A 27,443-nucleotide genomic window follows, 5' to 3' on the forward strand; every position below is an offset into this window, starting at 1 on the left:
TATGGTTTCTCTGCCTTTCTCTTGTTGGTGGAGTTTTCCGAGTTTGGGTTTTCACTTAACTGACTCGGGTTCCTGGGGCTCGCTCCGTGCCGTGTTGTGCCCCTGCCCACCCTGCCGGGAGCGCTCACCAAACACATCCCCTGACGCGTTCTTTCCAGAAAGCTCTACGCAGTTACCAGACACAGCATGAGCCAGTACCTGGTATCTTGTTTAGGAAATCTGGACAGGAGGGCTGGCAAAGCTCCTTGTAACAGGAACAAAGGCATAGCATTTTCAGTTTGTTAGAGTCAAATCAGATACGTCATTTCAATCTTAATTAGTGTAAGATACTTAAATTGTCCCAAAACATGAAACGAGTTCACTCGGAGCACCAAAAAATGGACTTGGAATTAAAATTGCATTATTGAGCTACGGCCGTCTGCTTGCCTTTTCCAGATGATGACAACGAAAGGCTGTCAAAAGTGGAGAAAGCGAGACAGCTCAGAGAGCAAGTGAACGACCTCTTCAGTCGGAAGTTCGGTGAGTAGTTTGGCCTTTGCAGTGAGCTCGGACATTTCCTCCCAGCGAGCACTGGGCGGCAGATTGCACTGTCGTCTTCCTGTGTAAAAGGAAGAGAAGTTGAAATGCAAGTGTTCCTGCAAGGGGTTTTCTAAAGTTTCTTCCTAAGGAGACCTTAGCTGTGTTACTCTCAATGATGGTCGCCGTCCAAGTGAGTAGAGTGAGGTTCGGAGGTAGGGTTTGACGAATACCGTGACTGTCACCAGCTGCGGGACTGTCCTTAATGCTGCCCGCGCGTTCTCCTCACTCCAGAGGTGACAGGCTGATCTGTGCTTTTATGCTGTTTGTCTGTCCTAGGTGAAGCTATCGGTATGGGTTTCCCTGTGAAGGTTCCCTACAGGAAAATCACCATTAACCCCGGCTGCGTGGTGGTGGACGGCATGCCGCCCGGAGTGTCATTCAAAGCCCCCAGTTACCTGGAAATCAGCTCCATGAGAAGGATCTTAGATTCGGCCGAGTTCATTAAGTTCACAGTCATTAGGTAAGCGAGTCTTCCCTGCTTGATCGTAAGAACGAATCTGTGGATGGTGAGGCTAAGTCCTCCACAGAGTGTCGTCCTGGGCATTAATAGAACCAGGTTTTCCACGTAGTGAAGGAAACGCAGAACACCCTTGAGTTCTTCTACTGTGAGATTCTCTTTTCCCTAGGCTGACTCCTAGTTGTCCGGTTTTGAAGGCAAGGGGTTAGCGAACCTTTGCCCGTGGACCAGAGCCAGGCTGCTGCCTGTTTTTATAAAGCCTTTCGAAAACACGGCCGTGCAGTTGGCGGCACACTGCGTCTGCCGCTGCTTTCAGCTTCCAGGGCCGCAGCGGAGCGGCTGGGGCAGAGACAGGATGGTCCGTAAAGCCGGACGTGCTTACCGGCTCACCCAGGACAGAACTCGGTGGCTAGCCCGTGCCCTCGGAGCGTCAGCCCAGCCTCAGGTCAGATAGGGCTCGGATCCCAAGTCAGCCAGGTCATTCTGTCCCCTTGCCCGTACCGTAGAGCTGTGCTCGTCACCTTTGAGGATGGGCTCCTGATCACGGAACGGGAATGATGATTGTTCCCGTGCTCTCGCCAGCATCGCGAGGTTACGTTCGTGGATACCGTGCGTCCCAGGAGGTGTCCAGCAGGTGTCCTCTTTTCCATCCGCCCGAGCAAGAGTCCTTGTAGTGTTCACCCTTACAGCTCCCCACACAGTCCCTGTCGCTCCGTCTTCCCAGTCCGTCCACTGTTGTGTTCCGCTGCTTCTAGTACCGGTCACTTCGGACTGGCTCTCGGAACAGCTCCTGCGGTAACCTCCCGCGGCTTTCCGTCCTGCGCTTACCTTCTCCCAATGCCCTTTCCCTAAAAACCCCGTTTTTGTCCCACTTAACCCGTGCCCAGGGTCCGTGCTCTTCTCCAGGGGTCGGGGTAAAAGCGCGCTTCCAGTAGACCATGTCACTGAAATTCCTGAATTCTTTTTTCTTGGCTCCTGTCGTGTTCACCATTTTTAGCGTGGCCTTTTCTGATGACGGTCGGTAGTAGTTATTCGTATGTCTGTCTGTTCATAGATTAAAAAGTGTAAGATTGAAACGTAGTTGGATAACATTGCTCATTCTAACACGTAAGTGACGTGAGTTAAATATTAGTTCAATAAACCGAATATACGTGTAAATTCTTGTAGAGCAAAAATTAACTGTTGCATAATTTGTTTCTCTTTTTAGACCATTTCCAGGACTTGTGATTAATAACCGTGAGTAGATTTCATGAAATCTTTTCCTTTCTTCTTTTCTGGGGTGTGAGAGACGGTGTGCACGGGCTCTTTGCCCACAGAGTGTGGTGTTTTACCGTCACATGACATTCTGGTGTTTCCGCCCCAGTGCCAGCGCACCAGGCGCTTTTCTACACGTAAAATGGGGTTAGGTGCTTGGCCGTTACATCCCAGGTTGTTCGTCATAAGATGCTGACACGAGTCCCCCCTTGAGAGTCTCCAAGCAGCTAAATGACTCATGTGGCGTCAGACACCTTACACGGGGATCCGCCAGCACCTGCTTGTTTGTAAATAAAGTTTTATTAGAACATTCCTGGCTTCCTGGCTTCGGGCGGGGCTGGCTGGCCGCGAGAGACCGCCGGGACCTGCAGGGCCTGAGTCCCACGCTGACTAGCGCTTGGGGAGAAAGCGTGCTGAGCCCAACCTGGAGCCTGCTCGGCGCGCTCCGGAGGGACAGTGTGGACTCGGGGTGACTGCCGCATGACTGCCGCTCGCTGCTCTCGGTCTGAGCCAGTGTCTGGCGCAGGTTGGGCCCCATGTGCTGTTGCCCGACAGTGCACGCGGTTTTCCAGTTCCCTGATGTTCGTCACATTTAGCACCGTATTTTCAGCAAGTACTGTGTTAAAGTTTTTCAGAAGTGAGAATTCTCGTTCCCACAGAACCATCAGAGCGTCAGGCTCTTTTCCAGTTGGTATCACGACTCTGACACCCGTCTGCGCCGAGGACTCGGTTCTGGGTGTGCACTGGGAGAGCATGTTCTGGAGTTTTCGGGGCCCCTGGAGCAGCAGAGGGCCCCCCTGGGCAGTCCGGCTGTCACCGTAGGTGCCCCCGCCCCCGTTGGCTCTGTTTGGGGCCTTCGTGCTTCAGAGCCATAGGTTTCGTTATCTTCTGCTTCTGGGGTTTCACTTTGTCATAAAGCGTACTCATTTGGTTGTACCCCTAAACGGTGCACTCTCTTTTTAAAGGTTCTGTTTTTATTATCGTCTCTGTCCTGGCCAGTATGTTGGTCCCCGGCAGTGTCGGTAATGAAAGAGAACCTAGACCTTGCTTCGCAGATTTTCACTGCGCTTCGTGACAGTCCGCTTTCGCCACGCCAGAGAGCCGCGTGGTAGTGTGTGATAGAACTTCGGGAGTTAGTGACTGACGGGACCAGAGCTCTTCATCCGTGTTCCCTTCTTGTCATAAGGAAAATCTTGCCTTTGTGGCAAGGTCGAAGCATCCGCATAGAGAACGTCTATAAACGTGCTTTTCCGTTGTGACCGCATGTCGTCGTGTTAATGTTAAAATGAATCTGCTTTTGTTTTCAGAGTTGGTTGATCAGAATGAGTCAGAAGGCCCAGTGATACAAGGTAAATCAAGCAGGATAAAACAGAAATATTCCTACTTTCACGATGCAGTGGGTTGCATGAAATGAGGGGTCCTCACTTGCTCCCATGTGCTGACTTCGGGGAAAGTCATTACACACTCAGACTGCGTGCGTTTGAGTCCTGCGTCCAGAGGCCTGTATGTGCTGACTGAGAGCTGTGGGCCACACGTCTTCGGGCCCCATTCTCCCACTCAGGCAAAGGAGGTCCGCAGCCCTAGGAGGCCAGTGTTGTGGAGTGTAATGTTTTTTAGCCACGATGTGTCTTTCTGACTTTACCCCTTTACGCCATTCATGTCTGAGGCCTGGTTACCAGCCTAGTTGGGTGGGGTGGAAATTGTGACTTGAAACATTCCTTAGAAACCAGCCTGGAGGCCGGCCACTGTGATCCAGTTGAAAGCAATGAAAGGCTTTTATTTTATCAAAAGGGAACCCACAGGACGGTGGGGGAGATCTAACAAGGAGCGTCTCTCTTGTCAGAGCTGTGTTAATGACGGCTGTGATTTACCACTCGGGGTGCGCGAGGTAACTTAACTGTGTCCGTAAGGAGATCCGGGGAGTCTGGTGGGTCATCACGCTTAAGCACAAGACGCTGTGGCTGCTGTTGGATCTGGGACTTGTTTGTGTACATTGTCTGGAGAACTTTGTCCTTGCTTCCTCTAGGCCCTTCAAGTAAGTGAGAGCGACTTTAGAACAGTGTTAGATTAAATCTTCCTGTGTTTTTCTTCAGAATCCGCTGAGCCCAGCCAGTTGGAGGTTCCTGCGACAGAAGGTAAAAAGGGTTAGTCCAGCTGCCAGGCACTGAAGTCCCTTAACAGTGTCCTCAGGACGAAAGCTCGAGTGTGATTTCCACACCGTCTCCCTAAGTCCCTGTGGTTGCGTTTTCTTTTGTCTCTGTCGTTTACATCCGGAAACGGTCGTGCTAGCAGGGACTTGTGGTTCTTCCGCTCGGTTTTCCCCACGTGACTCTTAATGAATCCTGAACCAGTGCAATAACTGCTTTCTGACTCAGATTTTTAAACAGATAAGTAGTAAGGTTTTGAGATTTTTCAGTAACACAATTTAGAACTGATAGCTGGAGGACCGTTGTCTCTGAAAATGTTATCTTCAGTGTCTTACGGTTCCTATTGAATCATTTCAGTGCAGAGCTTGGTAGGAGTAGGTTTATAATTCTACAGATTCGCATTCATAGTGCAATTTACCAGTTCCCCTTTGTTTTTCTTGATAGAAATAAAGGAGACTGATGGAAACTCTCAGATCAAGCAAGAACCAGACCCTACGTGGTAGACCTCTTCCCCTCCTAGGGTAAATCAGCTTCTGTGTCCGGGATGCCATCTCGTGTTCGTCTGAACCCGCCTGTGCATTCAGAAGCTAGTGTGTTTTCCCTGCTTCAGCCATAAATGGTGTCCCCCACCTTCAGGTTATAGGAGGTCACGTGTAAGCCCTACTGGGTGCTTTGATTAGAGGATCAAGCAGAGAGATGTTCCTTAGATCAGTATTTGTGAGTCAAAAATGTAAAAGCTCTTTGTCCTAAAAGGAAAATGCTTTGTTTCTAATCTATAGGGTAAATCTCGTCCCCTCCATTGGAATACACTCCGAGTCTGTATCACTACACTGACAATAATAGCATTGCAGAGGCTGGCTGAGATGCACAGTCCACTGAGCATCTTGCATAATGAACGTGCAACCTTGAACTTGGCCAGGTTGTTAAAAAGAGAGGCAGCTCTACACCAGGAGTTTGCTCGCTTGGTTCTTTGATCCCGTCGAACCTCGCTAAGGCCGAGCTGTTGAATAGTGACGTTGGCTCTAGGGTCAGGGTCGTACTTCACACCAGGTGCTCCGATGTGCACCTGCTGGCGCACCTTTTTACACAGAGACCTTTTCTTGTCTGGGAATTTGCCGTTTACCGTCCGTTCATGGGCTTAGTGCCGATTGAGTTTTGCTGTTTGCCATTGTTGACGTCCTGGGTCCGGAATAACCTGGTTTCTCGCTTGTCTGTTTTGTCTCCTATTGTAGCCTAAAGTGTCAATGGGTGAGAAGAGCTTTTCGGACCTGTTACTGCCCCAAGCCGTGTAATATACTTGTATAACAGAAATACCTTCTATACAAACCTTTTTTTCTACTTTTAGATAGAAATGTCTACTTTTTCAGCAGTTCTGTGAATTGAATTAAAGAGCAGAGTGACTGTAGATTTGGAACGGCTGGTTTACTCCGGAATGTATTATAAGGATTTTACAGCAATGCTGGAAAGCGACAGGGAAAATGTCAGGGATGAATCTCATCAGATTTTTTACGTATCAGCAGAGCCTTCAGCTAACGGTGTTTATTTTCCAATCAAGCGAAGATCTCTCCTACTGGAACATCTCAGCTCCTGCAGTGAAGAAACACCTGTGATCATTCAGTCCTTTCAGTTTTTCTATTTGGAAAATCATTTAAGTGACCCTTTTGTTCACGGCTCTCCTTGACCACGGAGTGAACAGTTAGTATCTGTATATTTGACTAAACCTTTTCTTAAGCGATCTATCATGGTTCCTATGTTTTTTGTTTTTTGGGTTTTGTTTTTTTTTTTTTTAATCATAATTACAAAACCACCATCTGGATCCCTAACAAGCCGGTGAGAGGTTAGTGTGTCAGCGTGTGGCCTACAGACGCGGTACCGGGAGTCTCTTCCACGCGACGTCGCATCCAAGTGACCCGCGGGGCGGCCCAGCGGCGTCGGGTCAGGTGCGACGGTTGGGCCCAGCCCGGGGACAGACGCTCACGCCTCGCTGTCCCGGACCCCGTCGCGCTGTGCGTTTCTGGATCGCCGCCAGCTCGGATCCGCCTGCAGGGGTTTTCCTCGTCTCGGTGCGGGGAGCAGGGCCATGAGCCCGGGACGCGCCCCGGTGCCCCGCGCCCGGTGCCCGGCGCCCGCAGTGGGAGGTCTTCCGCGGTTGGACTTGCAGACAGAGAGTTGTACAATACCAGCGACGAGAAGCTAGAGTACGTGACGGCATAGAGTGTCCATTAGCTTTATCACAATATTCACGACGGAGAATTATATCACATGGTAGCAGAAATAGGCATTTTTATGTGTTGCTTATATTTTACCTCAAATTAAATTGTAGATATAGGGTAATAAATAAAATCCATCCATGCCTTTCACACACTAACTCATTTCTTGCGAAGGTGTTTTCGTGGTCGCGCGTGGGGACGGCGGGGGCTCGGGGTCGCAGAGTGTGCGGGGCGGGCCGCGGGCGCTGTCCGTGCGCTCCGAGGCCTGCGCGCGTCGGTCCGAGTGGGCCCGAGCACACCCCTGCGCCGGCTCCCTCCCCGGCGAGCTTGTGCCTCAGCTTCCCCCCTGCATGAGCACCTCACGCGCACACCCCGTGGAGACCACACGTGTTTTTCTGCCCCCCCCAGTGTGGCCTCTGCCTCTCCCCGACCCGCGTGCGCGCAGGGAAGGCGGGGCCCCCCACCCGCTAGCCGACGGGGTCCACAGCCGCTCCGCCAGGTCTCCTGCTTCCTTCAAGGCCTTCCTGAGCTGGGCACGGCCCGAGCTCGGCCTCCCTGCCCTTGTCCCCAGCTGCCCAGCCCCGCCGCTTCCAAAAGCTGCGTCCAGCGGCCGCGCTCGAAAGGAATTGAGCAGCTGCGCCTCACACTTACCGGACCCCGGGAGTGCGGACCCCGGGTGTGCAGACGCAGCAGGGAGCCGAGCTGCCCTGTCCGGCCTGAGCGCGCCCCGCGGGATGCTGCCGCGGGCACACGCGGTTCCCGGTCCCTTGTGTCGTCAGCCTCTGCTTCTCCGTGTGGGTGTCGCACCTGCCGAGCGCGTCGCCCGTGTTCCCTGGACGGACAGCCCAGAGTCCGCGCGACGGCCCCGTCGTCACTTCGGAAAGGTCCAGGGAACGCTCTCCTGGCCGGTCCCGCCTTCCCCTCAACAAGCCTTATTTCCAGAAATGCTGCCTCTCCCGCTGGGGGTCCGCCGGCCCGGCCCCTCCTGCAGGAGCCGCCGGTGAAACGCGTGGTTCTTACCGACTCCCCGCGGGTCTCCAGAACCTTCCCGCCTGGCAGCTCCAGGCCCCTGCGAGGGTTCTGCCTTTCCAGATGGCCTCCCTGCCCTGAGGGCCGCCCTGGCTTTGTTGAGGGAAGGGGATGGGGGGATCCCAGCCCCGGTGGCCCAAAGGCTGAAGCCCTCGGCTCCTCCCGGGGGTCCGCGAGCGGGCAGCGGGCGCATCAACAGGACCACAGACAGATGGCGGGACCCTCGCAGGCAGTGCGGGGGACCCCGCTTCCCCGCCGAGATCTTTGTCAGGTCACTGAGGACTGAGCAGGACGCAACGGTGCAAATAGGTCTGGTCAGTAATTCCCACAGGCTTCGTGTTTCTGAAACGGCCTCCTTATTCTGCAAGTTTCTGTTAAACGGATCTTATCAGGGACCGTGGTGATGAGGAACAACAGTTTGTTGACCACGTCCAGGCTCTGCTTCGGGGCAGCTGTTCACCTTGAGGAAATTTCCATCAGGAAAACAGTACAAGCAAGTGGACACCCGGGACTGGGACTCGGGACGCCCACGCAGAGTCCGGCCAAGTGCCGGCCTCCCCCCGGCCGCCACCTTGCCGTTCCTGGAGTCTTTGGCAGGGAGGACCTCGGGAAGGGCGGGTGCTGGGGCGGAGAGGGGGGGTCTGTCCTGAGAGACCTTGGCGTGGGCCTGCCCTGCCCACATGTGCCCTCCGAGCGCACGGCCGCCTGCCCTTCCTGGCGGGGAGCACATCCGACCGGAGCTCCCGCGGGATCCCGCCCTCCGGTGTGTGAGGCGAGGGGCGTTCGGTGCAGCTCGTCCCGGCCGGCGTCCCTTCGAGGCTCCACAGATGAGGAAGTCCAGGCTCGAGTGGTGGTCACACCCCCTGCCCGGTCTGCCGGAGACTGGCCGGGGCGGCGGTCTGAAGCCCTCAGTGTCACTCGCCGCTGCTCTCCGCGGCCGGCGGCTGGTACTCTCGGTTACCCTGAGCCTCCGTACGGCCTCCTTTCTGCCCCACTGTCCCCGCCACTGGGGACCGAAAAGATGTGTCAGGAAGAAAAATAGTGTTAGAAAGACCAGAGGACACGGAGCTTCGCAAGCCCCGGTCTGAGTAAGTTCAGGATTGTTGGCTGGCCTGACCCGTCGTGGGTAGACAGTTGTCACACACTGAACGGTCCCTTCCAAGCGGAAGCCCCAGTTTCTGGACATGGATGTATTTGGAAGGTAACGTTCTCCCAGGGATGACTCGGTTTCCCTGGGGTGGGGACCAAGAGGAGAACAGGGTTCCAGAAATCGAGAGGGCCTGGGGGCTGCTGTCTGGGCCTCTCCGAGCTGGGGCCCAGTGGGGTGAGCACAAACAGGGCTGTCCGTCCTTCCGCTTAGGCGCCCCAGGCTCCGCAGCTGGACCCCTGCTCCCACGTGGGATCGGTGCGCGGCTTCCCGGGCCTCCCCGCGCAGCCGCCAGCCGCCTTGGCTCAAGGATCAGATTTGAAAGCTCGCAGCTGGTTGTAGAAAATCCAGGTCCCTAGGGGTCTGGTGGCCTGGAGACAAGTATGGTGGGTGGGCCTAGCTTGGCCCCTCCAGTAGCGGGGCTCCTCACTCCAGGTCCTGGGTTAAATAACAAAGCAAGGGAGGTTGGATTGGCCGGTGGTTCTGCCCAGCCTCATTAACTCCGATCAGATCAGCCCAGCGGTGACCTCCCCCCTTCAGCCCCACCCCACCCCCAAGGCACACACACCTTGTGGTTTTATTTTAAGGAACTGTCAAGTTGAGGCCAGTTATGATACAACACCGGTTAGTAAAGGTGCTTCCTGCCGGATTTCCTTCTCAGAAGCAAGGTCAGGGGTCTGCGAAGCGTTTTGCAGCAGCACGAGCCTCACGCAGGGCCTCTGCTCATCTAAGATCTCAAGTTCCCTAAGGCAGTAACGACTCCTGGGAGTCGGGGCGGGACCCGCGGGGGACATCCCCCCTCATTTCCATAGAAGCTTTCGGCTAGATCCAGCCAGACGCGGAGAAAGCAGGACCACACGCCGGAAGCATAGCTGCTTCCTGGAAGGATCTGTCGAGTTCAGACCCAAATTGGCCTCTCCCTTGTGGTGACCGGTCTAGGACCTTTTTGGGAAAATCCTTCACAAAACACAGGAGGCAAGGGTTTCCAAAAATGGGGGGTCAGAGTGAGGAGCCTAGGGGGTGCGGTCACAGAAGCCAGAGCAAGTGTTGGCCTGTCGGCCCTGCGAAGGGACCAGCGGGCCCGGAGCTTGTTGCAAGGGGCACAGGAGCCGTGTCACACCTGCGTACGTCACCGGTCTGCGGGTGACCTGTCCCCTCGCTGTGCCCCGCCTGCGTGCTGTATCCCCTTGGTAGCGCCCAAGGAACCGAGTCCTTGAGTCGCCGACTCCACCACCCCTCTGGCCGTCCCGGGGCTGGGCAGATCCGTGGGTGGCCGCCCAGCCCCGGCGGCGACTCCCATCTGGGGCACGATTTCCTTCATTACTGAAATTAGCATCAAGTTCAAAGATCACCACAAAATCCCCTGCGGTGGGAACCCCTGGGTTCATCCTCCGTGGTTAGCCCATGAGCTTCAAATAGCTGTCGCTGTGTGACACATCTGGGCTTCAAATAGCTGTGGCTGTGTGACACATCTGGGCCCTGCCAGCAAGGGAGTGTCCGCCCGGCCGTGGGTGTGGAGTGGGGGGCAGGGGCCAGGCTCGAGCGGGGGAGGAGGTGGGCTTGCGAAATTCCACCCCTCAGCCGGGCATCGGCCAGACCCGCTGGTGCAGCGCCTTGAGGCTGCGCCCGTGACCTTGGTTTCTGTCCTCTGCCCTGACCTGGTCAGGAAAGCCTCCCTCCCAGCCGCAGGTGACTGATCCTGGGAGCCCCGAGGGCCTGCTGTCATTCATGGGACATTTCCTTCGCTCGAGGCCCAGGTTCAACAGCAAGAAAGCGCCCAGACTCGGGCTGGCGGTGTGGACCCCGTGTCCCCTCCGTTCTGCTGACCTCGGGCTGTCCTGTGCACAGTCTGCAGCTGGTCAGGCCCCCCGCCCGGCTCACAGCAGCCCGCGAACGGAGCTGTCCCCTGTCCTTGCAGGGAAAGCACTAAGGCTCCGAGTCAACTTGCCAAGGGGGCTCCCAGCTAGAAACGGAGCAGTCCCATGTCCAGAGCAGGGGCGGGTGTGTGTGTGTGTGTGTGTCCAGTGGACGGTGTGGACGTGTCCTCCCCCAGGGCGCTGCCTCCTGCAGCCCAAAGGCAGGTCGGAGCCCACACTCCCCAGGCCCCGGGTCCAGGGGAGAAGAAATTCCCAAGGGTGGGACTCAGGTGTGTCCCGAGCCCTCTCCGAGTTCAGGCACCCGGTTCCCTTCTGATGAAGCTCCAGGGGTCATTCCCGACCGGCCCAGAGCCCATTTCGGGTCCAGTTTCCTGAGAAATAAGACTCGTGGTCCCTTGGGACGCAGATCTCGGGCACCCCGCGTTTCTGCGTGCAGAGCCCCGCGCGCAGTCAAGAGCCTTGACCCTTCCCGGCCAGTGTCCCCTCCACGGGGTTCCGCTGCCTGCCAGTCAGTGGCAACTCGGGGCCCCCGATCCTGCCAGTGTGGGCACCAGGAGAGAAGTGGTGCTAAGGGCTCGCCCAGGGCGTCCCCCGGCGGCTGACCCCACCCCAGGAGGAACAGCAGTTGGGAAAGGACCCAGAACAGCCTCAGAACAATGGCTGATTTGTCCCATCCTGGAAAAGCCCTAGACTTGCTCTCTTGACACAAGCTCCCAGGGGGCCGTGCCCGGGCCTCAGGCTCCGCTGTCAGACCCGTCTCCACTCGGCCTGTCTGCGTGGCCCAGCCCTGGGGATTTCCTGGTTGAGGAACTGGCCAGCCCGGCCCCAGTGGGGAAGGCCTGGCTGGAGACGGTGGCATCTGGAAAGTCGCGAAGCACCACAGGGCCCGGAGGGACAGCCCTGCCTCCTTCCCAGCAGGCCCGGTTTGAGAAGCTCCTTCTCTGGGGTGTTGGCGCCGGCGGACTCCTCCCTCGCGAATCCCCAGTCGTGCTCATTGTCCATTCTCATGACCAAGGCCAGAGCAGGGGAGCCCAGTGGCTGAGAGCCTGGGCCTGGGGTCCGGACTTCCTGGGTTCAAATCCCAGCTCTTCCCGTACAGGCTGTTTCCCGCTCTGTGCCTCAGTTTCCGCATCTGTAAAGTGGGAGGAATAGGGGCCCGTCCCTGAGAGCATCCTTGTGAGGACGAGTTGTTCATAAATACAAAGCTCTCCTGACCCCGGGCCAGTCCCTCCATCGGGCCGTCAAGGGGCAGTGGGGGGGACCCTGGGCGGCTGTTCCGGTGCACAGCTGACCGGGCCCCAGACAGCAACTTCCTCATCGCTGTGATCTGATCATCACCAAACCGTACGTTTTTCTGCAGTTTTCTGTATGCTTCACAATAAAGTCTTAAAACTTTTTTAAAAGTTTAAGTCGCTCCCCCCCCAAAGAACCTGCTATCTGTTCGTTATCTCATTCCTTCACCTAGCTCGTCCCCCCCCCCCCGCCCCCGGCCTTTTTTTTAAACCTTTGATCACTTGCTTGTCTCACGCATGCATTCAAGTCGGTCCGTCCCAGCCTCACAGAGGCTTTGCACCTGCACGGCGACAGAGGTCACTGCCCACCACAACGGGACGTCGCTTTGTCTCGCGCCACGGATGCCCCGGCTGCCGGTGCCACGGGACGAGGTACGGGAAGGCCACGGGAGGGAAGTGGCAAGGTGGCAGCTGACCGCTGGAGTCTGCTGGGGACCCTGGCTGCCCCGGCCCAGGGCCTGTTACACAAGAGTGGAAAGACCACGGGAGGAAGGGAAGGAAGTGCCGAGACCCGGCGCCTAGGAGGTCCCACTGGCCGCCAGCCCCGCCGACTTCCCCTGCCCACCCCCTCGCTGCGCCCAGGTGAGCCAGGCCCGGGGCCGGGCGGGGACCTCAGGGCAGCACCGTGTGGGACCAGGGGACAACCAGAGAGCAGCCATCGAAGCACAAACATAACCCAGACCCTGCGTGCCGGGGCTGGGCAGATTTCCCAAGAGCCCACTTGCAGAAGTGGCAGCCTCAAGAGGAAAGGACACCCCAGCTGCCACCCACCTGCTCCCTTCCGGTCACCGCTGTCCCCACCCCGGAGGTCACCCTGCCTGCCAACAGTGTAGACGGGCGATGGGGGTTTCTCAGCTTGGTCTACATGGCGTCCTGCCGAAGGTGTGCTCTCTTGTCTGCCTTCTGTCCCTCCACCTTGTTTCTAGAAGTTTCCCTATGTTGTGTGATGCTGAGCATTGTATGCTCCTGCGTGGGAAGATTTTATTTTATTTTTTGAGGATTGTATTATTTGAGAGAGAGCACCAGTGGGAGGAGGGACCGAGGGAGAAGCTGATGCCCCGCTGAGCAGGGAGCGGGACTCGATCCCAGGAGCCTGGGATCCTGACCTGAGCTAAAGGCAGATGCTTAACTGAGCCAGCCAGGCTCCCTGCAGGAAGATTCTAGAGGCGTCACGGAGATGACCAGAGAAGGGCCTTGCAAGGCTGGCCACACCCAGGGCTGGTGACCTCCCAGTGACCACAAGCGATGGGCCAAGCAAATCTCTCAACATAGCGGACGTGCCCCCTGCCCTTAGAACCAGGAACAACCACCCACGTTACCAGTCATGGTAACGGTCACAAATCGGCATGCTTTGGCCACCTCACCCGCAGGAGTCCAGGGGGACTCGTGGCTCTCAGAGTGCTGGTGGCCTTTGCCATGGCCTCTGGGTCTTGGAATCTGTGCATCTGGGCCACCAACTGGCCCTGCCAACCAGAGCCTGCAGCCTGGGTTGGAGGCCACCTGCCCTGTGACCTTGGACCCGCTCTGTAACCTCTGAGCCTCCCGGCCCGACATCCCCTCTTAGTAGAGCCTGTGGTCCCATCTCACTCAGGAGGAAACTGAGTCAGGACCGAGGGTCCACTTGCTCAGGATTTGAACGCAGTTCTCACCCAAAGCCTGTCCTCCCCGCTCCTGGCTCTCAGTCACGCACCCCTGCAGATATGCACCTGGCGTTCACTGGCTCGCACACGCTCCCATGGCAGGGACTGGAGGGCCCTCTGCAAGCCAGGTGCCAGGCTAGGGCTTGGGGCCAGAGCCCTGTCCCAACAGGCCAAGCCCTTGCTCTCATGGGGCTCATATTCTGGTAGGGAGACACGTTGTTTAAAAAAAAAAATGGAAACCGGCAGTGTGTCAGTGTAGTAAGTGCTCTGAATCGAAACAGGAAAGGTAGGGGGGACGGGGCGGGGGAAGCATGAAGTTTTGCTCCTTTGCACGAAGTTACCCAGAAAGGCTTCTCGGAGGAGGTGGCATCTGAGCAGAAACCTGAAGGCCAGGAGGGAGGGAGTCAGGGACCAGGTCCAGGCGGCCCGCAAGGGAGGGTTGGGCGTCCCCAGGCCGCGGGGCTCGGGGCGCGCAGACGGCGGGGAGCGCCCCGCAAGCGCTCGCACCCACCGGGCCGCCTGAGGCCGCGCACGACCGCGCCGTCGGCGTCCGAGGAATCCCAGAAACCGAAAGAAGAAGCGGCGCCCTCCCTGCCCCCTCCCTGCCCCCTCCCGCCCCCTCCCGCCCCCAGCCCTGGCGAGGCCAGAGCGACTTCCTCTTTCTCCCGCATTTAAGGCCCAGCCGGGGAGCGCCCCGCCGAGGGGAGGCCCCGCAGCCCAGCCATGGGGGACACCTTCATCCGCCACATCGCCCTTCTGGGCTTCGAGAAGCGCTTCGTCCCCAGCCAGCACTACGTGAGTAGCCCGCGGCGCCCTGCGGGGGGCCCTGCGGGGGGCCCTGCGGGGGTCCGGGGGGCCTGGCGGGGGGGGGGGGGGGCGTCGCGGAAGCGCAGGTGCCACACGGCGCTGTCCCCGCGCGCTCCCGGGGCCCCGGCCCGTCGTTGTGCGCCTGCATGTGCGCCCCTGAAACGCGCGCGCCCGGCACCCCGGGGCCCTCGAGGACGCGCGGCCTTGCGCCCCCGCCCCCGCCCCCGCCAGCCGACCTCCCTCGGTGCTGCCGCGCCCCAGCCGGGAGGCCCCGAAGGCTCCCCGTTGGCGTCGGGGCAGCGCAGCGCGCCACTGCGGGGCGCGCTCCTCCGGGCAGCCCTCCCTGACCATCCGCGGTGTCAGGGAGCGGTCCTCCGGGAGGGGCGACTGCCGGCAGCCCTCTGTCTCCCCCCGCTGGCCCTGGGGTCAGTTACACTGCCGTGGGATCCCCTCCAGGAGGTGACACCACCAAAGGGCCCGAAGTGTCGCCTCCCCTCATCCGCGGTCCTGGGAGACTGGGATGCATCTGCCCAGACATGTCCACCCCACCCCACCCCACCCCACCCCACCCCGGGGCCCCAAGCCCGGAGGAAGGCCAGGGAGGAACTTGGCTTTGTAGGGCACCTGTAGTATCCTGCCTAAGACCTTTCTTCTCTTTCTTCACTTTAAATTTTGAAATATATTTTTTAAAGATTTTATCTATTTATTTGACAGAGAGACACAGCGAGAGAGGGAACACACGCAGGGGGAGTGGGAGAGGGAGAAGCAGGCTTCCCGCAGAGCAGAGAGCCTGATGCAGGGCTGGATCCCAGGGGGATCCGGACCTGAGCCAAAGGCAGACGCTCAACCCACTGAGCCACCCAGGCGCCCCGAAATAACTTCAAACTTGCAGAGAGTTTGCCCCTGAAGTGCAGATAGCTCCAGTGTCCCCCCACCTCCCCAACCTGTGCTCCCTCTCCCTCTCTTCCCCCCCCCACCCCTTTCTTTCCACCAATCATTCCGGAGTAAACCTAAATAAAGGCGTACTTTTTAAAAAATCGATTTATTTGAGGGAGAGAGAACCCCAGCCGACTCCCCGTTGAACGCGGGGTTCAGCCTCGCCACCCCCAAGATCATGACCTGAGCGGACACCGAGAGTCCATGCTTGCTCAACTGCACCCGCCTTCCACCCATTCCCCTGCTTCTCCTGTAGTAAGAGTGTGCCAGGGTCTGGGATCCAGCCCAGGACCACCTGCTGCATTTCAGTCCTCGTCCCCACTCTCCAGACGCCCTTCATCTGCGTCACTCCTTGTTTGTTTGTTTTAACTTTTATTTCTCGACGTCACCTCTACACCCCACACGGGGCTCCACCTCATGACCCTGAGATCAGGACTGGCATCCTTCACTCACTCCGCCAGCCAGGCCCCCCCACCACCCCGAGTCTGTTTTTTGTTTGTTTTTGTTATTTTTTTTCTCTTTTGATGTAAAATGTATGTAAAATGAAATCCACCCATCGTAGGGATACTTTTGCAAGATGTCCCGCCGTAACCCAGACCCTCGTCAAGGTAGAGATTGCCCCCATCAGCCTCCGGTTTCTCTCACTCCCCACCTACTCCTCCACCAGCCCCCGGACGCCACCACCGTTCTGATCGCTGTCCGCCTTGCGTGCGTGGCGCTTGTTCCAGAATGTCGCGGAAGGGGAACCCTACCTGCCACGTGGGTGGTCTTTTGTGTCCCTTTCACTTAGCGGGATGCTTCCGAGACCTACCGTGTGGGTGCACCTGTCAGTGATTTGTTCCTTTTTGTGGCTCAGTAGAACTCTCCCAGTTCTATTTTGGTTTCTCCTCACCAAGTTTCCTTTCCTTTTTTTCTAATAATGTCTTCATTGAGCTAAAATTCACCTAGATAACTTGTACAACTCAGTGGTTTTTAATAGTCACAAAGTTGTGCCATTATTCAATTTATATATATATATATATTTTTTTAAATATATATATTTTTAAAGATTTTATTTATTCTTTTGGCAGAGATCACAAGTAGGCAGAGACAGGCAGAGAGAGAGGGGGAGGAAGCAGACTCCCTGCTGAGCAGAGAGCCCGATGCGGGGCTCGAACCCAGGACCCTGAGATCATGACCTGAGCTGAAGGCAGAGGCTTTAACCCACTGAGCCACCCAGGTGTCCCTTAAATATATTTATTAATTTGATGTATTTATTTGATAGAGAGCATGAGCAGGAGGGGCAGAGGGACAGGAAGAGAGAATCCCAAGCAGACTTGGAGCTGAGCAGGGAGCCCAACGTGGGGTTCGATCGCACAACCCCGAGATCACGACCTGAGCCCCACCCAAGAGTCGGAAGCTTCACCGATTGTGCCACCCAGGTGCCCCTCACGGAGTCAATATTAGATTTTCGTCACACCCCAAAGAAACCCCAGCCCCGTTAGGAACCTCCATTCCCAGCCCAGCCCCCACAACCACTCATCTACCTTCTGTCTGGGTAGATTGTCTCTTCTGGGACCATACATGGGGCGCCTGGGTGGCTCAGTGGGTTAAAGCCTCTGCCTTCGGCTCGGGTCATGATCCCGGGGTCCTGGGTTCGAGCCCCGCATCGGGCTCTCTGCTCAGCGGGGAGCCTGCTTCCCCCGCCCCCCGCCTGCCTCTCTGCCTGCTTGTGATCTCCGTCTGTCAAATAAATAAATAAAATCTTTAAAAAACAAAAACGGGACCATACAGTCTCTCCCCGAGTTCTTGAACGGTCTGAGCCCAGGCTCTTCTGTCTCACCGCCCGTAACTTTCCCGCTAACCCCAGGAGCCCCTGTGTCTCCAACTTACAGATGAGGAATTTGAGTTCATTTGGGAGGAGCTGAGCATCTCGCCCCGGGTCCTAAAGCTGGAGAGCAGGAGCTCTGGGGTCCCTAAAGTCAGTGCCCTCTCAGTCACCCGGGTCACCCGAGGGTCACCCTGCTCTCCACCCCACCCCTGCCCCCAAGTCCCAAGCTGAACGGGTCCCCCCCGCCCAGGTGTACATGTTCCTGGTGAAGTGGCAGGACCTGTCTGAGAAGGTGGTCTACCGGAAGTTCACGGAGATTTACGAGTTACACGTGAGTGCCCTGCGCGCACATGTGTGTGCGTGTGCGTGCGCGTGTGTACGTCGGGGAGGGGACGTCGCACCCAGTCCCAGCTCTGCCCTTCCAGGGGGAGGGTGGTCCCAGTGCTGGCCAGGAAGGGAGGAACGCAGAGCACCCCCGGCCCACAGCGAGGGGCATTATTCCTTAACTTCGAGCATTTCCCTGAGAGCACGTTTTCGTTTTTATTTTTTTTTAACGTAAATTCAATTAGTTGACATATACCGTATAATTAGTTTCAGAGGTAGAGGCCGGCGGTTCAGCCGTCGGGAATAACACTCCGTGCTGGTCGCATCCCGTGCTCTCCTCAGGGTCGCTCGTCGGCTGCCCCGGCCCCCCGACCCCTGCTCCAGCCACCCTCAGTGTGTCCTAGAGTTGAGAGTCTCTTACGGTGTGTCCCCTCCCTGATTTCCGTTCTATCTTTCCCTCCCTTCCCCTATGAGTCCTACGTCCTGTTTCTTAAATTCCACAGACGAGTGAAATCCTAGGATAATTGACTTTCTCTGATGGGCTTGTTTTGCTTCATCAGCATAACACCCTCCGGTTCCATCCACGTGGTCCCAAGTGGCAAGATTTCCTTAAAGTATGTTTTAATGGGATAAAATACACAGAACATAAACTTAGCATTTTTTAAAAAAGATTTCATTTATGTATTTGGCAGAGAGAGAGGGAGAAAGAGAGAGGGAGCGAGTGAGCACAAGCAGGGGGAGTGACAGGCAGAGGGGGAAGCAGGCTCCCCGCTGAGCAGGGAGCCCGATGCGGGGCTCGATCCCAGGACCCGGGGATCACGACCTGAGCCGAAGGCAGAGGCTTTAACCCAGTGAGCCACCCAGGTGCCCCGACCCACAAGCCTTTTTTAAGATCAAGAAAATGAAACATTACAAAAGAAGTGGAAAGCACCCTATATCCCCTGCCCTTGTCCCCGCTCCAGCCCTGGATGGACCACACACAGACACACACAGACACACACAGACACACACAAGTCCAAGAACAAGACAGAGTCGTGTTAAGCGTGCGTTTTCCGCAGGCTTTCTAGAAGCCGTCAGCGCCGTGGCTGTTTCCTTCTCTGCCTTTGTCCTATTACTAGGTCGTGTTTTTGAGACCCGGTCTGTACTGATGTGTATGTGACGCCGTCTCTCCTCTTTAAACTGTTCTGGGTTGTTCCAGTGTAGGATTAGCCCCTTTTTACTGACTGGTGGACGCGTCCGTTCATTCAACAACTATTTACCGAGCACCCAGAGTGCCCGCGCGTCCTGCTTGGTGAGCAGGAGATGTTCTGAAGGTGACAAAGGCATAAAAAAGATACAAGTCCTTGCCCTCCCTTGTGGACCTTCAGTCCTAGTGGAGGAGTCAGGTCAACAGACAGAACGCAAGGAATTCACACAGTATGTTAGACAGTCGTCCGGACTTAGTGGGGGATGGGAGGACTGAGCTAGGAGGGGAAACCGCCAGGGAGAAGGTTTCACGGAGGGGGTGACATCTGAGCAAAGACTTGAAGAAGGACAAGAGAAGGAGAAAGCGCTACGGACAAGTGGGGGCTGGGGGAAGAATGGGAAGAGCAAGTGCAAAGGCCCTGGGGCAGCAGTGGGCCTGCAATATTCAGAGATGCCTGGAGCAGAGGGAACCAGGGAAGGGTGGGTAGTGGCCGGGGAGGTAGTGAGGCGGGCGGGGACAGGTTTGCGGGGGCCTTGGAGAGGAAGGTGAAGCCTCTGGCTTCCAGTCTGAGTGAGCTGAGAGTCGGGGAAGGCTCTGAGCAGAGGGGAGACGGGATCCAGTTTAAGTGTGACGAGGGAGCTGGACTGAAGACAAAGACGGAAGGGGGCATCGGTCCGGGCTCGGTGGAAGCTCAGATCGAGGTGGCGGCTGTGTGGGTAGCGACGAGGGTCAGATTCTGGACAGATCTCAGGAGTAGAACCAGAAGGATGTGCTGGTGGCGCGAGCGGACGGTAGGCCAGAAAGAGCGGACCCAGGGCGGCAGCCGGAGCGCCCGGCCCCAGCCAGGTGGAGAGTCGCTTCCGAGTCGGCGCCTTCCCCTCTTCTGTCGTGTCCAGAAACTGTTAAAGGAAATGTTTCCTATCGAGGCGGGGGACATCAACCCACAGAACAGGATCCTCCCCCACCTGCCAGGTGAGGAGCAGGGTCCCCCGGCCCGGCCGCCCCGGCCTGCCGCACCCCGGCCGCGCCCCCCTCCTCCCGCCCCCTCGGGGACTCGACCTGGGCGTGTGCTCACGGGGCCTCTGCTGTCCCTCCTGGGCCCCTCCAGCCCCACGGTGGTTCGACGGGCAGCGGGCCGCCGAGAGCCGCCAGGGCACCCTCACCGAGTACTGCGACGCCCTCATGAGCCTGCCGGTCAAGATCTCCCGCTGTCCCCAACTCCTCGACTTCTTCAAGGTGCGCCCCGATGACCTCAAGCTCCCCACGGACAGCCAGTGAGTGGCCCCTCGGTCCGGCCCTGACATGGACGAGGGAGGGGCGGTGGGGAGCTCTGCCTGGGGAGGGGTGCGGGACCTCTGCTAGGACAGCTAAGTCAAGTTCAGAGAGGGCAGGCGACTCGCCCAAAGTCACACAGCCCAAAAGAGAAGGAGGAAGGGTTTCCACTCTGGCCTGTGTGACCTGGAAACCGTACACCCCCCCCCCCCGGGCCCCCGCCCCCAGCATTCCTGCCGAGTCTCCCCCTGGAGCCCGCGGAGCCTCCCGGTGCTGGGTCCGGGGTCGGGGAGCTCTCTGGGCTGGGGGTCCGCCATCCTAGGTCCGCAGCCTCAGCTTGCCTTCTGAAAGCAGTTTCCCCATCAGTAGGGGGGTGGGAAGGGCCAGAGGGAGGAATGGGGGTCGGAGAGAGCATTTACAAGGGGTGAAGCGCTCCTAGGGAGGGGGGCGCAGGGAGGGCTGCGGCCACTGTTGGTGGAAAGCACCGGAGAAGCGGAGGGAGGTCCCAGGTGCCGTCCTGCTGGGGAAGGTCCCTCTCTCGGTCCCTCTCGGCTCGCTGAGTACGGGGGAGGCCTGGGGAACACACAGCTCCACTGAACAAACCCCCCGACCCAGGGCAGGGCAGCGCAGCGCCCAGGGCCCCGGGTGGCGGAGATGCCCGTCGCCCGTTGGCCGCTGCCCTGAGCCCCGGAAGAAGGGAGCTGCCCCCGCCATCCCCAAGGTGACAAGAGACTTTCCCGGACCAGGGTGCCTCACCTGCGTTCAGCTGTCGCCGCCTCCTTTGGGTCTGCAGAAGGCGGGGGTGGGGGGGCCTCTCCTTGCCCATCCCGTGGCTTCCTTCCCTCCACAGCAGCCCCCAGAGCCCCTACATGCCTTTTCCGCTTGGGCAGTTCTTCTGTGGGTCCGCCTGGAGCGTCTGCTCCGCTGTGGGAAGCCGCACACCTCACCCAGACTCTTCTTTCCTGCAGGACGAAAAAGCCAGAGACCTACCTGGTGCCGAAAGACAACAACAGCGTTTCGGGTGAGTGGCGGGGACGGCCACCTGTAGGTCACCCCACGGGGGGGGGGGGGACTGGGATATGATATAGGATCCTGAGCACAGGCTCTGCAGGGAAATGGGCTGGGGTGGTGGGGGTGTGTGTGGGTCTCGGTGGCTTGCGCTAAAGGCTGGGGGTCTTTGGGGGTCGCTGGTCATCAAGTGAAGCTTTCGGAGCTCCTGTCTGTGGCTGCAGAGCCCAGCCCGACCCTGGCTCCCAACAGCCCGCGATGTCGTGGCTGAATGAATGACCAGGTCTGGGGGTGCAGGCGGCTGTCAGGGCTCATGGTGTCCGATCTGTATGGCCGATACTTGTTACTAATACAACCTGACGTTGATTAAGGACTCACTCTGCCCCAGGCCCTATTTTAAATGTCTCGCATGTATTAACACATTGTAATCATTTCTGTAACAATAGGAAGTGGGGGTCAAAGTGCTATTAGCCCCATTTCACAGCTAGACACGTGGAGGCTTGATTTAACTGGGGACTCAGGATTCCGACCAGTCAGTGGGGCCATTCAGGGTTTGCTTGGGGGCCCAGCAGGGTCTTAGTCTACACGGGGTGAAGCGCCACAGACGTGGGGGAGGAGGGCGGGAAGGTCTTCAACGACAGAAATGAATTTTCTCACCGTTCTGGAGGCTGGGAGTCTGAGATCGGGGTGTAGGACACCAGTCCTACGGGGTCAGGGCCCCATCCCTATCTCTTCCTTAAAGGCTCTAACTCCAGATACAGATTCCAAGGTCCTGGGGCTTGGGGCTTCAACATGTGAATTTTAGGGAGGGAGGAAGAGACGTATTTCAGTCCATGACATAGCTCAGGAGCAAGACCCGGGGGGCAGGTTAGAAATGCAGACTCTCAGGTCCTGCCACAGACCTATGGCATCAGAACCCGCGTTCCAGCAAGACCCCGGGGCGATCGGCGTGCACATTAGGGCCCCGGGGGGCTGCTCACTAACTCGAGTGAGAAAGAGCGTGTGTCGGGTGTGTGACTAGCGTCAGGAACACAGCAGGCGCTCGGTCAATGCGGGGCTGCCAAGACCAGCTGGTGTCGGCCGCTTTCCACTTGGCAGGGGGGGTCCAATTCCTGCGTGCCTGGTTCTGGTGGCCCGTGCAGGGGACTGCCTGGAGGAGGCAGCCCATCGCCCCTGTCTGCTCACCCCGCTCTCCTTCTGTCCAGACATCACGGGCCCCATCATCCTGCAGACGTACCGGGCCATCGCTGACTTCGAGAAGACTTCGGGCTCCCAGATGGCTCTGGCCACGGGGGACGTGGTGGATGTCGTGGAGAAGAGTGAGAGTGGTCCGTCTCCCCGCCCTGCTGGGACCTTCCCCACTGACGGGCTCATGGCTCCTTCGGGGGGGCCCCGACGGTCCTCCCCACGCCAAGGGCGCCTCCTCAGCCTCCCGGGGGAGGATTTGGGCATCTGTGCATCGCCGGGGGGGGAGGCGGTTAGGTCCAAGTGGCCAGACCAGCTTCCGGGCGTGCTGGGTGGGAAGCAGACTCTGGTCTGAATCTGAGTGTTGCATGTCTGTGTGTGTCTGTCCTACTGTCCTTACCACCCTGGGGGATGAGGGAGGTGCCACGCGCCCCCCCCCCCGACTTCTGGCCTCCCCCCTCCCGCAGGCTGGTGGTTCTGCCAAATGAAGACAAAGCGAGGTTGGGTCCCGGCGTCCTATTTGGAACCCCTGGACAGTCCTGACGAGTCAGAGGACCCAGAGCCCAACTACGAAGGTGCGGCCTGCCCTCCACGGCCGTAAGGATGTGAGGGGCAGGGGACCAGAGGGGCTCCGGGCTCTTCAGAAACCGGAAACAATCACATCCACTTTGGGGTTGGCTAGGATTGTGGGGTGGACAGTAGGTCACGGTGGAGACCCCAGAGTCTGGCTCGAGAGGCCCAGGTAGGAGGGGGTGCCCTTGGTCAGGACAGAGAGCCAGGAGGTAGAGGAGGGGTGGGTCCGGCTCTGGCCGGGTGCAGCGGGAAGCTGGCGGATGAGCAGCGCTGCGGTTCAGGAAGGAGTACTGCCTGGAGGCGGGGGCACCCTCGCTGACAGCAAGGGGAGAACCCACAGCGCCCCCAGCTGGATGGGGCCTATGGGGAGGTGGAGGTAAGTTAGATGACCCGTATTTTAAAATGGAGAGATTTCACAACCGAATGCGGATTTATGGCACCTGTGGAAAACCCGGTAAAGGCACGGATGCCGGGTCAAGGGGCTCAGGTCCCCCGTGGACGGGCGCTCCACCCCTGCCCTGCCTGCCCGGCCACGCGGCCTGTTGAGGTGCCTGGTCCTTGATGTGGATGTGTGGATGGTGGGGGCTGTCGCGGGCAGAGGGCAGAACTGCAGGTGACCCACGAGTGAGGGGCAGGAGCCTGCAGAGGGAGACCAGCCAGGACCAGGGGAGAGGGCGGTCCTGGGCTCTTGCTGGAGGAAGCCTCGGGACCCAGAGAGCAGAGGAGGGGAGGCAGGCAGGTGCTGGGCCGACCCTCACACCGTGCCTCTGCCCCCGCGGCCAACCAGGTGAGCCCTATGTCACCATCAAAGCTTATACCGCCGAGATGGAGGACGAAGTGTCTCTGCAGGAGGGAGAAACCATCGAGGTCATTCATAAGCTCCTGGACGGTTGGTGGGTCGTCAGGTAGGAGAGCGTCCCTACCCACCCCCTCCCCGCTGTGCCCACCCCGAGGGTCAGCCCTGGCCCAGGGGCTGGTCTGTTTGGGCTCCATGCTTACTGGCGAGTGGGACTCCGGGTAAGCCACCGCCTCTCTCTGGACTCAGTTTCCATTTTGGTAGCAGATCAGTGATTATCCCGCCCAACCCGGCTCTCAGGGTTCGGTGTCCTTGTCCTTTGTGACTTGGGGTCACCTCGCCATCTGTTGTTCTTTCTACAACACGACTCATTGTTGCGTTCATTATTTTACTTGAGAAGCTTTTTGCTTTGAAATCTTTGGTTGTCACTGATTCTTGTCTGGTCATTCCTCCTGGGGGCTCTTCTCAGACCCACCGGGCCTCCCCAGGTCCTTGGACACCCTTTCAGAGCCTGGAGTCCTAGGGCCTGTCCGCGGCTCGGCTCGGAGCTTGTGGCCACAGCACCCACCATCAGCCTGACCCCGGCCTGGGGGCTCGGAGGCAGGCGGATATCTCTTGACGACCAAGCACAAAACCCCAAATTAAAAAGCTTTGGGAAGAAAGCATAGGGGAACTTGGTGGCCTGGGGACAGACAAAAGTTCTTAGACACAGGAAGCCGTGGCTTTGAAAGAAAAAACTAACAAATACAGGGTGGCAGATGTTTGACTGCAAACACATGTCCCTGGGGGTCAAGTTGGACCTGCTAACTTCCTCGCACTACCAACATCATGGCTGAGGGGCCTGTCTGGCACAGATAAAGAAACTGAGGCCGGGCGGGACAGGGTCTGCTGTTGGCCAGGCTTCAGGGTGTCTGCAACCTCCAGCTGCCTAAACCCCAGTTGTTCCGAGGGACCCCTGAGCCCCTGCTCCCCCGTGACTGCGGGGGCTTCCAGGGCTGCCTCTGTTGCAGGAAAGACGACATCACAGGCTACTTCCCATCCATGTACCTACAGAAGTCCGGGCAGGACGTAGCCCAGGCCCAGCGGCAGATCAAGAGCCGAGGGGCACCTCCCCGGCGGTGAGCGCGGGTCCCGGGACTGGATGGGGGTGAGGAGGGGGTGCCACGCGTCCCCTCTGTGGGTGCAGGCCCTGGATTGGCCTTGCGGCGGAGCAAGCCGGGGAGACAGCGCCCTCGCAGGATCGAGGGTGGACGTGCCCTCCCCCACCGTGGGGCCGGCACGGGGGCGGTGGGAACGCAGGGGTGTGGGGGTGCAGGGGAAGACCTCGATGCCCCCGTGCCTGCGGCTGGCCCCCCAGGGCGGCGGCAGTCCAGAGGGCTTCCTGGGAGGGGCCGGGCTGAAGGCGGGCGAGGGGCGTGGGAAATGGACCTCCAGCTCCGCCGCGTCGTGTGGGGTCCCCGCCCCGCTCCCCACAGCCCGGGGCCAGGCGTTGGACCCCAGGGCGGGTCATGCGAGTCCCTGCAGGCTGGGACGCGGGCGCAGCGAGGGTGGCCCGGCCTGCAACGCCCCCGTCCCGCTGCCCCCAGGTCGTCCATCCGCAACGCGCACAGCATCCACCAGCGGTCGCGGAAGCGCCTCAGCCAGGACACCTACCGGCGCAACAGTGTCCGCTACCTGCAGCAGCGTCGCCGCCCGGGGCGGCCGGGACCGCGGAGCGCAGCCAGCCCGCACCGTGAGCGCGGCCGGCCCCCTGGGGCGGGGGCGGGGCTGCTGGGGGCGGGGCCTGGGGCGGGGCGGGGCCTAGAGGGTGGGGCGGGGCCACGGGCGGGGCCACGGCGCAGCGTGAGAGTCCTGAGCTGTCTGGAGGTGGGGCTGCCCGGGGAGGCGGGGTCAGGGGTGGGGCCTGGAGGGTGGGGCGGGGCCTCTCATCAGGCCCCCGCGCTTTCCGCTGCAGGGGAGCAGCAGGAGAGCGAGCGCGCAAAGCCACAGCCCGCTGTGCCCCCGCGTCCCAGCGCAGACCTCATCCTGCACCGCTGCAGCGAGAGCACCAAGCGGAAGCTGGCGTCGCCGGTCTGAGGCCGGGCGGCTTCCCCGAGGTGGTGTCCTGGCTTCTCCGCCCTGCCCCGCCCCCTCCCTGTATACACCTGTACAGACCCAGAAGTCTGGATGCCTCGGGCAGCCCGGCCCCGCCCGGCTAACTGTTCCGCGCTCTCAGTTAATGCTGCAGGGAGTGGGCAGAGGTCCTGCAGAGCAGCCGGGTGGACCGGGCTGGGGCGTGCCCTTGGGGTTATTTATAGAATCGGGACTGTGGACTGTGTGCTCTGCTGCGGCGGGAGGTTGGGGGAAGTTGCAGGAGCTGAGGTCCAGGTCCGTTGGCACACTGCCCTGGCCTTGGCCCAGACTAAGTTTGCACGGGGCCAAGTGCAATAGGAACCCCAGGTCCCCCCGCACGCCCCCGCGCTGCCTGTTTGGACAGAAGCTGCCTGCTAAAACTCTGGTCCCACTGCAGAAGAGTTCTGAGGAAGGGTGCCGCAGCGCACCCTGTGTGCTCCTTAGTTCGGTGACAAAGAAGAATTATCATCTAGGTATAGGGAAATGGTTATTCACTGCCCAGTTAGGAGGCTGTACCAGAAAGCAGTCACTCACTGATGCACCATCCCTCGCCGGCCCCACCAGCCCTGCTGCCAGCCCATGGCCTCAAAGTCTTTGCTGGTGGATCTTCTGCAAAATGCGAAGACACCAGGGTGCAACCTGGGCTGCAAATCTTGCAAAAGCAGCAGCTTAAGAGGAAGGCAGTGGGGAGGGGCGCCCCTCCCATAGGGGAGGTGGCTCAGGACAATGGGCAAGGCTGGTCCCTTTGAGATAAGGGGACCCAGGCCTTGAGAACCTCCCGGGACCCTTCCTCTGCTTTTTGCACACTCGGTGTGCTGGAAAAGTGCAGCCCCTCCCGCGCTAGCATGCGAAGCTGTGGGAGAATGAACCACCGACCGTCCCAACCCCTTTGCTTGTTCAGTCCCAAGTATGATTAAAAAACAAACTGTGTGAGATAAAAATACTGATTTTCCTAATTTGTATTTTGATTTTTTCCAAGCTAAGTTCCTGATCAAATGTTTTTCTCATGGTTTCCTGCATTCCTGGTCCCCTGGAGGTGGCCTTGTGCTGGCCCCACTGTTGCCTGCTGAGGAGGGGGGCTCCGGGGGGTGCAGGGGCCTGAGGGCAGGGGGGCCTCTGCCGTCCCCCAGCGGAACCTAGGGAGAGCGCCGGACAGGCACGCCTGCAGGGGCCTGAGTTGCACAGCAGCTGGTGTGTGTGTGCGGAGAATTTTCCAGGGGCCAGGCACAACGCGGGGCTCGCTCTTTTTCTTGTTTCTGGTTCTGAGAACAACCCTGTCAGGGTTATGGTGGTGGAAACCAAGCCTCAGAAAATGTAAGCGCGTTTTCAGGGTAATATGGCACGTGGGTGGCAAAGCCCGGAGACGGAAGGAGGCTTTTCTTTCTGCTTCCAAAGCCCTACAGGACCCATTAGGCTCTCCTGACCCCGCAGAGCTCCTGGTCTGTGGCTCAGCCCTAGCGGCGGGTGCTGTGGCCGATGGGCGCTCAGAGGAGGGAGGTGACAGGGTCCCGGCTTCCAGAGCTCCAGCCCCCCACCCCCACCCCAGGCCAGTGTTGGAGGAGGGACCAGTGTCCTCTGGCCGCCCTGGGATGGGAAGACAGGGCCTTGGGGGGATGCCGTGCACTCTCTGCCCCTAGGAACTGATGGGGACCACCAAATCCAGCCCCCGGCTCCTGGGCTGGGCCCGAGCACCCGACGCCCCATCAATCCACGACCCCAGAAAACCACCTGCTCATTCAGTCAGTTCTCCCAGGCGTGGCTCAGTCGCTGAAGTGACGGTCCTGGGCCACTGCGGTGCCAAC

At 58.9% G+C, this 27,443-nt stretch overlaps 2 protein-coding genes and 2 long non-coding RNA genes across 12 annotated transcripts in view; 2 read left to right on the forward strand and 2 right to left on the reverse strand.

Moving 5' to 3' along the window:
- Positions 1–6,805, forward strand: part of GTF2I (general transcription factor IIi) — a gene marked incomplete at its 3' end in the record, with an annotated part of 104,048 nt that extends 97,243 nt beyond the window's left edge. For all 6 annotated transcript variants that reach the window (XM_082712627.1, XM_082712625.1, XM_082712628.1 and 3 more), the window contains 7 exons: positions 436–519; positions 856–1,039; positions 2,244–2,272; positions 3,598–3,639; positions 4,384–4,425; positions 4,882–4,958; positions 5,670–6,805. In XM_082712627.1, coding sequence (XP_082568753.1) covers positions 436–519; positions 856–1,039; positions 2,244–2,272; positions 3,598–3,639; positions 4,384–4,425; positions 4,882–4,940 — 440 coding nt within the window. The remainder of the gene's footprint in view (positions 1–435; positions 520–855; positions 1,040–2,243; positions 2,273–3,597; positions 3,640–4,383; positions 4,426–4,881; positions 4,959–5,669) is intronic.
- Positions 8–13,865, reverse strand: LOC309854007. 2 transcript variants are annotated; one of them, XR_014306048.1, is made up of 3 exons: positions 13,642–13,865; positions 7,293–11,832; positions 8–241 (listed from the first exon to the last, which is right to left on the reverse strand). It is a non-coding gene; the product is annotated as an uncharacterized lncRNA (long non-coding RNA). The 2 variants fall into 2 exon arrangements; XR_014306049.1 differs by lacking the exon at positions 8–241 and having other exon boundaries at positions 6,649–11,832.
- On the forward strand, positions 12,078–26,582 carry NCF1 (neutrophil cytosolic factor 1). 3 transcript variants are annotated; one of them, XM_082712643.1, is made up of 12 exons: positions 12,078–13,835; positions 14,309–14,427; positions 17,436–17,516; positions 19,592–19,667; positions 19,804–19,969; positions 20,936–20,988; positions 22,181–22,303; positions 22,628–22,735; positions 23,521–23,638; positions 24,540–24,647; positions 25,116–25,261; positions 25,484–26,582. In XM_082712643.1, the coding sequence occupies exons 2-12, from the start codon at positions 14,356–14,358 to the stop codon at positions 25,603–25,605; spliced, it is 1,173 nt and encodes a 390-aa protein (XP_082568769.1). In that variant the 5' UTR covers positions 12,078–13,835; positions 14,309–14,355; the 3' UTR covers positions 25,606–26,582. The 3 variants fall into 3 exon arrangements, with proteins under 3 accessions (XP_082568769.1, XP_082568767.1, XP_082568768.1); XM_082712641.1 differs by having other exon boundaries at positions 12,265–12,364; XM_082712642.1 differs by having other exon boundaries at positions 12,294–12,574.
- LOC309854011 lies at positions 19,807–20,934 on the reverse strand. Its single transcript, XR_014306054.1, has 2 exons — positions 20,724–20,934; positions 19,807–20,540 (listed from the first exon to the last, which is right to left on the reverse strand). It is a non-coding gene; the product is annotated as an uncharacterized lncRNA (long non-coding RNA).
- Positions 26,583–27,443: the final 861 nt, after the last annotated feature.

The sequence above is a fragment of the Mustela nivalis genome (genome assembly GCF_964662115.1).
Source record: "Mustela nivalis genome assembly, chromosome: 19".
NCBI classification, from domain to species: domain Eukaryota; kingdom Metazoa; phylum Chordata; class Mammalia; order Carnivora; family Mustelidae; genus Mustela; species Mustela nivalis.